The sequence below is a fragment of the Typopeltis vanoorti genome, chromosome 3, assembly GCF_054136105.1.
Source record: "Typopeltis vanoorti isolate ZY-2024b chromosome 3, IOZ_Tvanoo_1.0, whole genome shotgun sequence".
NCBI lineage: Eukaryota > Metazoa > Arthropoda > Arachnida > Uropygi > Thelyphonidae > Typopeltis > Typopeltis vanoorti.
The window spans coordinates 126999394-127014976 of NC_143551.1; the positions used below are offsets into that span (position 1 = coordinate 126999394).

Here is a 15583-nt window from a genome sequence, read left to right on the forward strand (position 1 = left end):
AGCATTCAGGAATGTGTTAGCAGAGCTAATCTCAGGTGGTCTGGTCTTAAACAGAATGGGCGAAGAAAGATTAGCAAAATAAGTGTTATCTGCCAGGTTGGCAGGAAAACTACCCAGAGGAAGACCAAGATATAGGGGGATTGATGCTGTACAAAGTGCCTTAGACGATAGAAATATAAGATCTGATAATGTTGGAGTCTTGACAAGTAACAAACTGATTTGGAGGAAAATTGTAGATAGGAAATTAATAATGATGTAATTTTTTTCATGTAGTACTATCATATCCTGTACACCCCTTGAGGGTACATGGCAGGAATTTGATGATGATGATGATAAAAAATACACTCTCAACCAAATCCTGTAAAATCATTTAAATCATCACTTTCCAAACAAAAAAAGTTAATTCTGTATGTGCTTGCTAACTACATCTTTACTAAACCTCCAGGATGAACCCCCTATTTGCTCTGTACTGAAAAAAAAAAAAAAATTTCCCTGCTTACAATCTATAAAACTCCTTTACCAATTTATATTTGTATCACATACCTTCTTTCACCTATCAATTTTTGAAATCTGTAAACCTTCAATCAGGAAACATTCATATAGCCAGTGATTTATCCACCTTGGTAACCTGCCACTAGTTCTTCACTTCTTTATCTCCAAGAAACCCATACATATACCAATTATTATAATGTAAAAGAATCTTCTTTCAATAATGCAAAAAATACAAAAAAAAAAAAAAATCAGAAATTATGGAGAAATATTACTTACTTCACTCTTGTTAATTAATAATGGTTTGTTTAGATGATTCAAATACCATTCTGCTCTAATATTTCTTGATATTCTATAGTCAGCCTTCATCAAGACAAAAACATGTTCGGCTTCCAAATTTTTACTTTCACCCTTCAAAAACGAAATTTGAACACTACATTAGTTATAATGAAATAATTTATTTCATAAATTACAGCAGTAATAATAATTATTACAATAAATTCAGTAATAATAAATATCACTAAAAATAAAGGTGGGCTAAATACTGTTACCCACACTCAAGCCTATATATCTATATATCCACCTTATTTCGGGATCCTCTTATCCAACACTTATCCAGACTGAAGGGTTCTGACCTTCAAAGACATGTGACCTACGCTTAACCAGATCACAATAGTGCATGGGAGATGCAAACAGATGCTTCAAAAATGGAAATGAGAATTTTCTTTCTGCTCATATTGAATAAATTCTGGAATGAGTGTACAGTTATCCTGTGTACTTAATAGGAATTTAAAAGTTATATATAAATATACAGTTGACCCTTGAACAACACAGGGGTTAAGGGCACCAACCCTGCTGCATTGTTCAAAAATCCACATATAACTTTTGTCTACCCAAAAAACTTTACTACATATAATATGCATATATCATATACTATATTCTTACAATCAAGTAAGCTAGAGAAAGAAAATGTTATTAAAGAAAATCGTAAGGAAGTGAAAATACATTTACAGTACTGTACTGTAAATATTGATATCGTAAGTTTACATCATCTGTTTACAAGATGAATCGTATGTCTATCAGTACTTACATCATATCTGTCATCATATCTACATCAGTATCATCTTATATGATACAAAACACTGTAGATTTTATACGTATTACTAACGCTAGACATCAAAAATGAAAAAGAAAGATAATATGAGAAAGAAATTATTCATATTTATTTACAGGTATAACAATTCATGCATTGATAATGGAGCAGCAGCAATATGATTGATTTGTGGTAGCCTAGTGCAATCGATACGATTGCTTTGCGGTAGCCTAGCCTATACACTAATGAATGAATAGCTAATTTTTATTTTATGCTAATTAATTAACTAATTAATAAGTTATTTTATGCAGTCATGATTTAATACTGCATCTTTAAGTTTGTTTACATTTCTCTCGACTGTGAATGGACATGTACGGTCATTGTTTTTACGCACACAAACACTGTCTTTATGTGCATAGAATGTTTCAGATTCATACAGATGACGGCACACTGACTTCAAAATCAGCATGTCATGTATTTCAAAGAATGAAGCTCAAGTATAAAAAAATTATAATATTTGCAGTAAACCAATACAGGTGACATATACAATTCTATATATGTTGCGTGTATTAATCTCTCTAATGCAATTTGACATATAATCTCTGTAAAATATCAATTAGTAAACATTTCTCAGCAATTTCCTGATTTCACCCTCAAAAGGTGTTTAGACTACTAAGATAGCAAAAGGCGATTAAATTTACATTATTAATAATCTATCAACAATTTTCCTCCAAATTAGCCTATTACCTGTCAGCACTCCAATATTACAGTATCTAACATTTCATTATTATTATTAAGAGAACTCCAGGGAGTCATGGACTCATCAAGGAAGGCCACATATTACCCACAACAGCTATCAATACCTGTTCTTAAATTCATTCACAGTACTTGCACTCACCACACATCCAAAGGCAACCAATTCCAATCACATCACTCTATGAGAGAAAAATCTAGCTCTCACACCTTCTTGGCATTCATTCTCAACTTCCAAGTATGTCTTCTAATCCTTTCCCACCCTCCACAGAATGAAACATTCCATCTACTGATATCCTGTATGACTCTTTCAGAAGTTTGCAAGTCACAATTATATCACTTTTCTTTCTCCTGTTTGCTAGTGTTTAAAGTCAAATTCACAATGTGTGTGTGTTCATAATCTGCATTCGAGAATCCCAATATCATTTGTAAGACTCTTCTTTACACTCCCCTCTCACTCTACTTTATCATAATCACCATGGAAACCAGAAGACCACACATGCACAGTCATCCAAGTGAGGTCTTATCAAAGCCTTGTAAAGAAGCAAGATGACTTCCTTATCTTTACATGTCAAAGTTCATTTCAGCATTGCAATTATCCTCTGATTGCATTTGCAATCTTTGCTCTATAATCCAGAACTTCAACTTCCTATTTGCTAAACTCCAAGATCCCTAGCCTGATTAATCTTCTAGCATAATCCCATCAATATGATATGACATTGGATATTTCATCACACGAAAATGCACGATTTCATGATTTCACGTTTACTAACACTGAACCAGCAACCATTTTCACATGCCCATAATTCCAGCCTATTCATATCATTCTGTAAGTACTGAATATAAGCCACATTCCTCCTCAATGTCATTAATGTAAAAACTGAATAACAATGAACCAAGGACTGATCCTTGTGGTATATATACCACTGGTTACCTTAAATCTTACAGACACATTCCCTATATAGATATTCTGATATCTGTCAGTCAGTCCCATATTCTCCAATTTATGCAACAGCCTTCCAAAAGGCTAGAAAATTTGTATATCCATTCTCTTCATCTAACTCAATCTGAACAATATTACAGAATGTGATCAAGTTGCTCAAACATGACCTTCCTTTAGCAAACCCATACTGTTCATTTCAAATTATAGCTTCTTTGTATGCAAGTCCTAACAAACTTTTCCAAAATCTTCACCACCACTCCTGAGATATTGATTGATCGATAGTTGGGTACACTGGCCTTTGCACCAACCTTGTACAATGGGATTACTATACATTCTTTCTACTCCTGTGGAATCATCCCTGTTTTCTGAGACTTATAGTACATAGTCTGGTCAAAGGAATAGCCAGTTCAGCAAAAAGGGCACTTGTTAGTTGAACAATCTCTTCTGTATCTGTCACATGCATACTATTTGCATTCAGTAGTTATTCTTTCATATTCGTTATTTCTTTTACATGCAGCATAATGACAGAATTCTTTTGGGTTGTCTTTAGCTTGCACAGCCAGTTTTTTTTTTTTTTTTCATGCTCAGACTTAGCTTTCCATACCACAATTTTAACTCTTCTTTACTGCTCCTTATAACTTTCACAACTGACATCCTTATGCACAGATTCCCTCTGCATCTTTTTCTTATGAATCTCTTGCTTAATAAGATTACACATCCATTTCACTCCTATCCTATTTATTCTTCGAACTCTAGGGAAGCATTCTGATATTGCATCATTTAAGAATGTAATAAATAATTCTCATGCACTGTCGATATCCTTTCCATCCAACAACCAATACCATGGCATAGAACCCATCAAACTCTTCACTTGGTCATAACTGCATGCTTTGTAGTTCAGCATATAACTTTTAGTGAATGGAATAATCATAAACTCAGCCATTTCCTAAGTCATTACTGCATGATCACCATTTTTTGGGGGGTTTTTTTGGTTTTTTTCAGTCAGAAATTTTTGGGTCCTCCTCCCCTAAAGTTTCAACAGTACTTATTCTTCTAGATAGTCCCAAATGTTTAAAATATCAAAATAATACCTTCACTATCACAAAAGACTGCTTGTAAATGCTTGTGTCTGAATTGAAAAACCCTGGGTTTTTTTTTGTTTTTATAATATATGGGAGATGATTTCTATTTAGATTCTGTTTCATATGACATCCCCATATCTCATCACAGGTCGGAGTTAGTAACTAAGAGAACACCACGTGGTCTTTAATAAATGATAACCATACATGAACCCACCAAGGATTCTGACCTAATGTCTAACCTTCTTCTCCTCATGATTCACACCATTAGAGGACATCCACCTGGATACTGAACAAACAAGGATGAGCTAGCAATTTGGGACTCAGTCAACCAAGTTATATTCTGTATTGGCTTAAACTAAACATGATGAAGGCACAACAAGATGAAATGTTATGTCAACTGAGATATCACCTGGTTAAACAAGGCCCTTGTTATCATCAAGGATCCAGTCAGTGAAAATTCCACTAGTGGAATAAACACAAACTTGACATCAGCAGAATGGAAGCATAATCAATGTAAATACCAATGGAAAAGAAGGAGCTGAGAGAAGAATTAAAGATATACCATGTTGATATAACTAGTGTTACCAAGAGGAACAAGACTAAACAGGCAGATACTGATAAATCTTCTTCTAACTTAAGTTGGGTCGCTGTTTGTGGTGAGTCTCCTCCACAACCTCCTGTCTTGGGCTGTAGCCACATCCAAGTTCTTCATTCTCAAGTCCTCCTCCACCATCTCCCTCCATCTCTTCTTTGGCTGTCCACGCTTCCTCCTCCCCTGCACATCCATCTGCATGACCTTTCTTCTCACATACTCTTCCTCCCCTCCTCATCACATGAGCAAACCATCTCAACCTTCCCTCCTGTATCTTTGCTCCTAAGTTCGTAACTTTCACCGTTCCTCTTACTCATTTCTCAGATGATCCTTTCTGGTCACACCGCACATCCACCCAAGCATTCTCATCTCCGCTACCTCCATTCCTGCTGATGTTATTTTTCCTCAGGGTCATAGTTTCAATAGCATATGTCATAGCTGGTCTCACTACTGTCCTGTAGATTTTGCTTTTTAAATTGATCAGCACCCTCTTATCGCAAAGCACTCCAGCCATCTCTCTCCAGTTCCTCCATCCCACTTCCTTCTCAGCCTCACCATCCTCTTTCATTGTTGAACCTAAGTATCTAAAGTCACTGACCTTCCTGATGACATTTCCTTCCAGCTCCAGATCTGTCTCCTGGCTGCCATCCACTTTGTAACACATATACTCTGTCTTACTTCTGCTCAGTCTCATACCTCTCTCTTCCAGCATTTTCCTCCAACTTTCCAGTTTAGCTGCCACTTCTTCTCTTGATTCTGCACACAGCACGATGTCATCTGCATACAACATAGTACAAGGTGTGTCTTCTCTCACCTCCTCCGTCACCACCTCCATCACAGTATTAAACAGGAACGGACTTAATGCTGACCCTTGATGCAAGCCAACTGTCACTGGAAAACTTTCTGTCTCTCCCAGGCAGGTTCGAACTCTTGTCTTCACATTTCTGTACATCTCCTGCACCAACCTGCACCAACTGTCCTGTCACGGCATCCTGTGCACCCTTTGTGGGTAAGTACGTAAGTGTGTGTGTGTGTATACACATATATACAGGGTATACTAGGTGGTTCAATATTCCACGTACTACTTTGAGGAGAGGTAGAGAACATCAAAATCAACCATATTCATATAGGAAAGCATGACCAGAAATGCCACCCGAAAGTGACAGGTGGTGCTATTTGTGAGTGCTTCAGGTGAGCAATTGAGCTTTCCTCATTCAAGCTTTCGACGTTGTACAAAGAACATGCGTCATTTTACGAACGCTGAGATGGCAGACGTGCACCTCGTTTACCGTATTATGTATCCAACTACTATTGAACTGTTCAGTTACACCTAATAAAGTTTTTTTACACTACTTACTGCCTTGTATTATTTCTGTATCTTTGTGTCCCTGTTAGCACCTTCCGGTGGCGTTTTGGTCATGCTTTCGTATGTGAATATGGTTGATTTCGATGTTCTCTACCTCCCCTCAAAGTTTGTACATAGAATTTTGAACCACCCTGTATATATCGGGAATTGGACATCTCACTAGTAGTAGTATAACATTTTTTGAAGGAGAAGTTATTTGATATATGTCTTCAAGAGATCTAAGAAAAATCTCTGTATCAGTTTTTATATTACTTGGACACTAAAAGAACACAATCCTTAAAGAAAATTCTTTCACGGTCATATAGCAGTCCTGACAATGCCATTCATTCTCCTTTCTCTGATTTCCACTGACTACAGTGTCCGATTATTAAGATAGGATGTTCTTTAGATCAGCCTGATCTAATTTTCTAACATTATTTCGGTAACCTCCATGAAGTCAATACTCATTGTGGGAGGCCCACTCAACCAGCAACATGTCTATCATAATGTACTTTGAATTTATTTATACTCCCTGCATTCAACAATGCAAACTCACCAACAACTCTCCATATAAAAAAATTACTCTCCTCACACCTTTCTTCACATCTTTATGCAACTTGCAGGGATGGCCTCTCGTTCTTCCTACTTAAGATCCACTCTTTTCATAATTCCTTCTATTCTAATCTGGTAGAATCCCTTAACTTGAAGGTCTATTATCTCTTTTCCTCCTATCCACCAAACTCTGTAATCCAAATTCCCATAAATGCTTTTCATAACATTCCAGAGTCTTGATATCACTTTGGTCATGCATTTTTGGACTCTCTCTCTCTCTCTAGTGTTTCCACATCACAATGAAAACAAGGTGAACAAATCTGAACACAATGGTTACTGTGTGGTCAGACCAATGCCTTATATATGAGGGCGGTTAGGCCGAGAACTTTTCAGTTCTCGGCCTAACAATGAAAAAACAAATTTATAATTTCAAAATTATTTCTATTTTTCAACATAATCTCCCTTAAGACATACATTTATTCCAGCAATGCTCCAGCACCATTATCCCATCCCTGTAGTGGTTCTCAGTAAGATCTGCAAAATACCCCCTCAACAGCTGCAATCACCTCTTGATTCGAAGAAAAACACTGACCAGCGAGGAAGAGTTTCAGTTTTGGGGAGAGATAGAAGTCAGAGGGAGCCAAATCTGGGGAATAGGATGGATGTTCCAACAATTCATAGTGCAGATCCTTTAATTTTCCCATTGCCAAAACACCTTTGTGGGCAGATGCATTGTCCTGATGAAAGATGATTTTTTGTTTTTTTTGCAAACCAGGTCATTTCTCACAAATTTTTTCGTCTAGTCTGGTTAAAAGATCGGAATAATATTCCCCAATTATTGTTTTACCCTTTTCAAGATAATTAATAAATAAAATGCCTTTAGCATCCCCAAACACCGATGCCATGACCTTTCCTGCTGTTGGAACTTTGTCTTCTTTGGTGCACCAGCTTCTGTCCACTGTTTTGACTGCTGTTTAGATTCTGGTGTGTAATGGTGAATCCAAGTCTCATCCATAGTAATAAATCAATGCAAAAAATCAGTTATATTCATGTGTGTGTTTTTGATCTGCTGTGAGCAAGTGCGACGCTCAACTTACTCAAAGCTTTTTCATTTGCAATTCTTCATGCAAAATATATCCTACACATTCTCTTGAAATGCCTATTGTCTCAGCAATTTTATGCACTTTGACTTGCAGGTCATCCAATACCATATCATGCACTTGATCAATGATTTCTGGTGTTGTTACACGTTTTGGACATCCTTCATGTGGATCATCTTCAAGGCTGGTAAGGCCACATTTAAACTTGACAGCCCATTTCTTAATTGTTGAAAATGAAGGAGAAGAGTACCCATAAATTTTTATGAACTTGGAATGAATTTCTTTCGGCATTAAACCTACTTTTACAAAGAATTTTGTAACTGCATGATACTCAATTTTATACATTTCAAGGGATACAGACAACACTTTTTCTTCAGACAGCTGTATAAAACAAACTGCTTGATAGAATGACTTGCAATTTCACATACATGCTTATGACAGATGAATCAACTTACAAAAAAAAAAAAAAAATCTTGCTGATAGTGTTACCATCTATTGTCGAGGCCGAGAAATTTTCAGACCACCCTCGTTGAGGTGGCACCACCACCTCCTTATCCCTACATGTCAATGTACTTTTTATCGTAGCAGCAATACGGTGTGCAGTCTTTGCAACATTTGCAATGTGCCCTTGGAACTTCAGTCCACTACCATCACTCCAAGATCCCAAATCTCATTCACTTATTGAAGTACAGCTCTACCAATAAAGTATATAGTCACATTTCTGTAACCCAAAGCGTAGCATCTTGCATTTATTAATATTAAAAGTACAATCCCCACTCATCTGTCCAAGATAAGTCTACTCAAATACTAGTTAAAATTATCGGCAATATTGCATCATCAGCAAACATTTCAAGATCTCCAGTTAGTCCACATGAAAATCATTAAACAAATAAGTTAAAGAGTAAGGGCCCAAGAACAGAACCACATATTCTACCATTTCTATTTTGCTAATCGAGCCTCTGATGCTGATATCAACAGTTACTATAAACAGTGAACACACTAATGAATTTCTGCAGATTTTTCTTACTATAATTTGACTAGGAACTTTTGATTACTAGTCAAATCAAAAAACAAGTAATTTTTTATATAATGAAACCTGTGGTGAATTCATCACTAAAAACACACGTAATAACCACAGTAATGACTATTTAATTCGTAAATATTTCATCCCAAGTATCTTGGGACATCATCAGTACAGTAGTTTAAACAATACTAGGAATAACATACAGTTAGGGCGCACGATTACAATGGAATCTCAATATGCGTGCAGTAATGTGTTATAGAAGTAAATTAAATATAACTGGAAAAAAAAATTGAAAAAAAAAAAAAAAAAATATATATATATATATATATAAAGATTATTTTACACAATTTTGTATGACAATTTCTCATACTTTAGGAATAGTAAGAACATCGTTGTGGTTTAAATTTGGTCTGTGTAGTAGGGCTTTAGCACTGTCTTTATATAAACGTTCATGTTTATATAAAGATCTGCGTAAAAGTTTTGACTTCTCCCAATGGATCCTATGGTTTGGATTTTCAACTCCGTGTTGGGAGAGACCAGATTTCTGCGGTTTGAAAAGACGAATGTGATCTTGATGTTCCGAGATGCATTTCTGAACAGACCTGCCTGTCTGACCAAAGTAACACAATTTGCAGGAGCGTGGGATCTCATAAACACCAGGTAACATCAGAGGTGAGAGTTTGTCCTTAGGAGAAGGTAACAAGTTATAGATTTGGTAGATAGGTTTGTAAGTAGTGGCAAAATTGTATTTCTTCATAATTTTTGAAAGATGTTCGGAGATGCCTTTGACGTTAGGTATAGGAATCCTATGGACTTCTTCTTGTCTGGGTTGATGTGTGGGAAGGTGACTGATGATTTTTTGAGTTGTTTTAAGATTATATCCATTTAGTATAGCTGTATTTTTGATTATTTCTAGTTCTTGGTTTAGAGAATCTTCAGAGGAGCAGAATTTGTGTGCTCTGGAAACTGGTGATTTAATGATGCCAAATTTCTGAGATGGATGATGAGCAGAAGAACTGTGAATGTAGCAACCTGAAAATGTAGGCTTGCGATAGACAGACGTGGCGATGGAACCATCTTCTTTTCTTTGAATATGTAAATCCGGAAAGGAGATACCCTGTGGAGATTTTTTTTCTAGCGTAAAGTTGATGCGAGGATGAAGAAGGTTTATTTTATCTAGAAACAGTAGGAATTCCTGTTCGGGATGATCCCAGACTGCAAATATGTCGTCGACATATCGTAACCAAATTTTTGGTTTGGGTTCAAAAATAAATATTTTTTCTTCAAGGTGTTCTAGAAACAGGTTTGCTAAGTTTGGTGATAAAGGAGATCCCATTGCTGTTCCTTCTTGTTTGTAAGTTTGACCTTTCCAGGTGAAGTAACTGGATGTAATAACAAATTTGAATAATTTAACTATATCAGAAAGAAATTTTTGAATTAATAATTCTACTGTTTCTTTGTGGGGAATGTTCGTGAAGAGGGAGACAAAGTCGAAGCTAATTAACAAATCAGTTTTTAACAGTTGAATGTCTTTTATTTTTGCATGAAACTCTGTGGAATTTTTTATTGAAGAGGCTGAGTGGCCTATATGAGGACGGAGAAGGTTAGATAAGAATCTTGATAACCTGTAAGTTGGACTGCTAATAGAATCTACGACTGGTCTGAGAGGAACATTAATTTTATGAAGCTTAGGTAAGCCATAAATTCTGGAAGGTCTAGCATGGTATGTCTTGAGTTTTTTAATTGTTTCTTTATCTAAGAAGGAGGTTTCATCAAGCAACTTGTTTAATTTTCTGAGTTGACATTTTGTAGGATCATAATCCAGTCTGGTGTAAGTATTACGATCTCGGAGTAATAAATTCATTTTTCAGTCATACGAATTGGTATCAAGAACCACAGTGGTATTCCCTTTGTCAGCTCTGGTAATGATTATATTTTTATTCCGTTTTAAGGATGCAAGAACTTTCAATTCTGATGGTGGAATATTTAAGTCCGAAGGTTTGGCATCATAGATTACTTTTGCTACCTCGAAACGAAGTCTGTTGGCTTCAACACTGGAAAGATGGCAGATGTTTCTCTCTATGTATGAAATCTAGATATGGGGAAACATTTGGGTGAAATTGCAAATTTATGACCTCTTGCTAGAACATTTAATTCGTCTGTTGTTAGTGGATGGTTAGATAAATTGACTACCCATTTTTCGACAGGTCATGACAGTCAGACAGGTAAGTCTGTTCAGAAATGCATCTCGGAACATCAAGACCACATTCGTCTTTTCAAACCGCAGAAATCTGGTCTCTCTCAACACAGAGTTGAAAATCCAAACCACAGGATCCATTGGGAGAAGTCAAAACTTACACAGATCTTTATATAAATATGAACGCTTATATAAAGAAAGTGCTGAAGCCCTACTACACAGACCAAATTTAAATGTTGCAACGATGTTCTTATTATTCCTAAAGTATGGGAAATTTTCATACAAAATTGTGTAAAATAATCTTTATATATATATTTTTTTTTTTCAAATTTTTTTTTCCAGTTATATTTAATTTACTTCTATAACACATTATTGCACGCATATTGAGATTCATGCGCCCTAACCGTATGTTATTCCTAGTACTGTTTAAACTACTGTACTGATGATGTCCCAAAATACTTGGGATGAAATATTTATGAATTAAATAGTCATTACTGTGGTTATTACATGTGTTTCTAGTGAAAAAAAAAAAACAACTAAATTTTAATATTGATCCCATATACAAAAAGAACAACATATATTACATCAATGCTTCGTGTGTAGAGGTTCAAGTGCTGTGAGGACATCATGTTGGAGGCTTAATGGAGTGTATACAGCACTCAGAAAGGATTAAAAACAGAATTTAATTCTTCCCAGTCAATGAGACATCTTCAAGGATTACAAAAAAACTAATGTAACATAAAAACAAATAACAAACAATACTAAGACCAACCACGTGGGTGATACTAAAGTGCTATCTAGGTGGAGTGTCCTCTAAGGGCGGTTGTAGATGGCCTGGAATGTAAAGTGGGACCTCTGGTGATAAGCGTTTCCCAAATCTTAGGAAGCTTAATGCGACCATATTTGTTGAGATTTGGTTGATTCCTGAGGGCTGCTGCTGATTCTAAGAATAGTCTTTCTCTTTTGAATTTGCTGTGGTGGAGCATGGTGGTTTTTTCCCATGAGATCCTGTGGGCTGTATCCAAGACATGGTCAGCCAGCCCTGATGTGGTTGGGCTCAGCATTGTTTGTTATTTGTTTTTATGTTACATTAGTTTTTTTTGTAATCCCTGAAGATGTCTCATTGAATGAGGCGAAATATAGGAAGAATTAAATTCTGCTTTTAATCCTTTCTGAGTACTGTATACAATCCATTAAGCCTCCAACATGACATCAGTGCTTGCAATCTTCTACATCAGTAGGTGTAATATATGTTCTACATCAGTAGAAGAAAGTATAGTATATTACTTCAGTGTAATGTGCAAGTGATGGTTGGGGAGCAGGAGAAATCACTGATTATTTTTCTTGAAAAACTGGAGTTAGTTGTTGATGAACACTTCATGAAGACAGAGATAGATGGAAAAAATGACGAAGAGAAGAATCAGGTTTGGTGTATTTGTAGTCAAAATCAAAAGAGATGTTGGGCAGCTCCTGCTCTTGTTTCAACAGGCCCAACTGAAAAGAGGAAAAAGCTGCCAAGTTCAGTGGAGCAGTGATCATGGAAGTACATGGAAGCATTTTATAAGGCAACAATCTCTAAATCTGTTAACTCATGCAGTGGCTACTCTGAAACTCTTTACACTCAACTTGAAACAGCACACATTTCTCCCCCCCCCCCTTTGTTCATACCACTAGTATTGTATGAAAAAGCCTCTTCCCTTATGTATTTTTATAAAGAGTATAATCAATTGTATACAAATCCAATGTTAACCTCTCTTCAATTTTCTGTCTTTGTACACCTACAGTACAAATGTGCTGTAAGTGAACGTTTTGTATGGAATATCATTGAAAAAAAAAAACAAGTGAAATGCACTGTCAAAACATGTTATGAGTTTAATGTTCAGCATGCCACACATGCTCACTTAATACAACTTCCCACAGGTTATTGGACTCCATGGAGGTTAATTACAATAATAAAAAACCTGAATTATACTAGATAAGAAATTATATTCTTGTATTAATCTGTCAAGGACAGATTGAGAGAATGTAAATTGCAAAGCCTTGTGAATAAGAGGAGATATGATTGAGACATAAGTTAGTCAGAGGTTATCAGGTTGACATGGAAGAGATTTTTCATAGAATGGGAGAAGGGGGTAGAACAAGAAGCCTTCAAAACTTTATAAGGAAGGCATGAGCAGAGGAAAAAGTCCTTTACATGGAGAGTAGTTAGAGTGGAATTGTCTGAGTTCTTAAAAATGTAGACACACTGATAAGGTAGTTGGATGAGCTTTGTGTGTGATAGTGTATGCCTCCCATGATAGTCTGACTCCATGGACATAAGATGTTAATAATAATAAGCAAACAAAGTTTGTATATGAAGCATCTTCAACAACTAAGTTATTTGTACACAGAAGCTGTTAATTTCACATCAATTGCCTCTGTATTCCATAATGCATATCACTTCTTTTCAGACATATGTGGCTATGCACTGCTATGCTAATCCCAAGTCTTAATGCAAGAGTTTTTCCCCATATCCTTATAGATTAATTAAAAGTTATCCAGAAATTTAAAAAAAAAAAAAACTCAACTGAGGAAACTTGAGATCATATATATAGAGAAAAGTATCAACAACAAGAACTTAGAGAGGAAAAAAAATCTATTTTATTTGTGTTCCCCTTATAGCACAGGCAGTTGACACCAGAGTTGCTGAAATCAATCATTCACAAAAAGGCATCTTTCTAGATGCCTTTTTGACAGAGGTAAACTTATGCCTTGTAATGCTTCTATAGATGCTGATGGTGTTAGTTACACCTTTTCAAATCTTTCCACAGATGAAATTTTGCTGATTAGGAATATGGTAATTTCCATGTTTGGTGCTATTTAGATCAATTTGAAGATACAAGACTTCAACAAAACAGTCTTGGTGAAGACTATCTTAATCACTGTCGATGTAAACAATACTTCATACACTGTTTTCAAAAAGGCAGTTCATTCAACAAGAAAGTGGCTTGTGCATTACAAGTTCCCATCTTCACAATGGAGGTAAAGACATGTAATGCATAGGCCACTCACAGCCAAAGGTAACGAGCTAACTGACAAGGATAAAGAAGATGTTTGACTGTTTTGAAGCAGTTACAGAATTACAGAATGGCCTGCCAGAGTTCTTGCACTGGCATTTCACCTAGTTGAATGGAAGGAAACTATGTATGTCTCCCAATGTTAAGTGTCCTTTGCTGTTATTAAGTTTTTTAAAAAAACAATTTAGATGCTGGTTCTTATGTCCAAGAGTATTTGTTGAAATAAGTTCAAATCCAATAAATCTTCTGAGGAAAGTGAATTTGTATTAGATACGTCTATGTTGTGCAACTACCTGACATTGCATAAAAGGTTGTAGCGCAGTGATACAACCTTTTACATTTTACTTCTGCATTTGGGCATCTTTGACGGGTGATTCCAAAGAGGACAGAGAGAAAAACTAAGGAAGTATTTGCTTAATTTACTGAAGATGCAAGTGAATGACAGTGTCTTGCAGATGACTTGGAATTATCTTAAGGTATTTAACCTTAAGACATTCCAGTAATTTGAGTTGTAAGTAGAAACAGGAGATCCTTGTCTATTTCCCATCTCTGGAAGTTCAGAAATAGTTCTGAAGTTTTTGGTATAATACTGCTTCCTTCCTGTTTTTCTTTAATGCGAGTGACTGACTACAGGAAAGTAATACTGAATACTTTCTTCGCAAGTTCATATTGTAGGGTGAAAATTTCAAAACCGTAGTGCCGTGATTTTTTAAAAGTAATAGGCCTGCAGATTTAAATTTTAATATGAATAAGAGACAAGGGACTTTGATTAATTTTGGTATTAAGAAATCTCTTATTGAAGGTGTTTATGACACAACAGCTAGTGAGTCATCCACTATCAGCCTACAAAGCCATCTCCAGGATGTACAAAAGGAGGGGAAAACTACCAGCATACAGGAGAAAAAGTCTGCATTCACTCGTAAGTACTTATAGTATAAATGTTTGGTGATCAGAATAAGATATGTCAATGAAAATCAGCACAAATGAATTTAATGATTTAATAAATTATTAATCAATTATTAATTAACCATCAATTATTAATTAATATTAAAATCAGGTAAATTACCAATTAATTAATTGGTAATTACACAATGACCAAGGTGTTCCATGAAAATTTCAGGATTTGTGAAGTATTCCATCATAGAAAAAGTTTGAGAAACCCTGGTGTAGATGATGTGGTTCGCTGTAGTTGGTGGATTGAGTGAGTGATTCAGATGTGGAGTGGGTGCCCTCCCACGATGAGTCTTTGGACGCCCTGGAGGTGTCATAATAATAATAATAATATAATATCAAAATCAATTTGCAAAGGAACAGTTATTGTTTATCTTACAAATGCTTGCTATACTGTGTTCACATG

At 35.7% G+C, this 15583-nt stretch overlaps 1 protein-coding gene across 1 annotated transcript in view; it reads right to left on the bottom strand.

The window, feature by feature from the left end:
* Nucleotides 1-1593, bottom strand: part of LOC150108543 (KICSTOR complex protein SZT2-like) — a 1022772-nt gene extending 1021179 nt beyond the window's left edge. The window contains exons 1-2 of the mRNA XM_090390485.1: nt 1580-1593; nt 769-922 (exon numbers count right to left, since the gene is read on the bottom strand). Of these exons, the coding sequence (XP_090246611.1) occupies nt 769-922; nt 1580-1593 (168 nt within the window). The remainder of the gene's footprint in view (nt 1-768; nt 923-1579) is intronic.
* Nucleotides 1594-15583: the final 13990 nt, after the last annotated feature.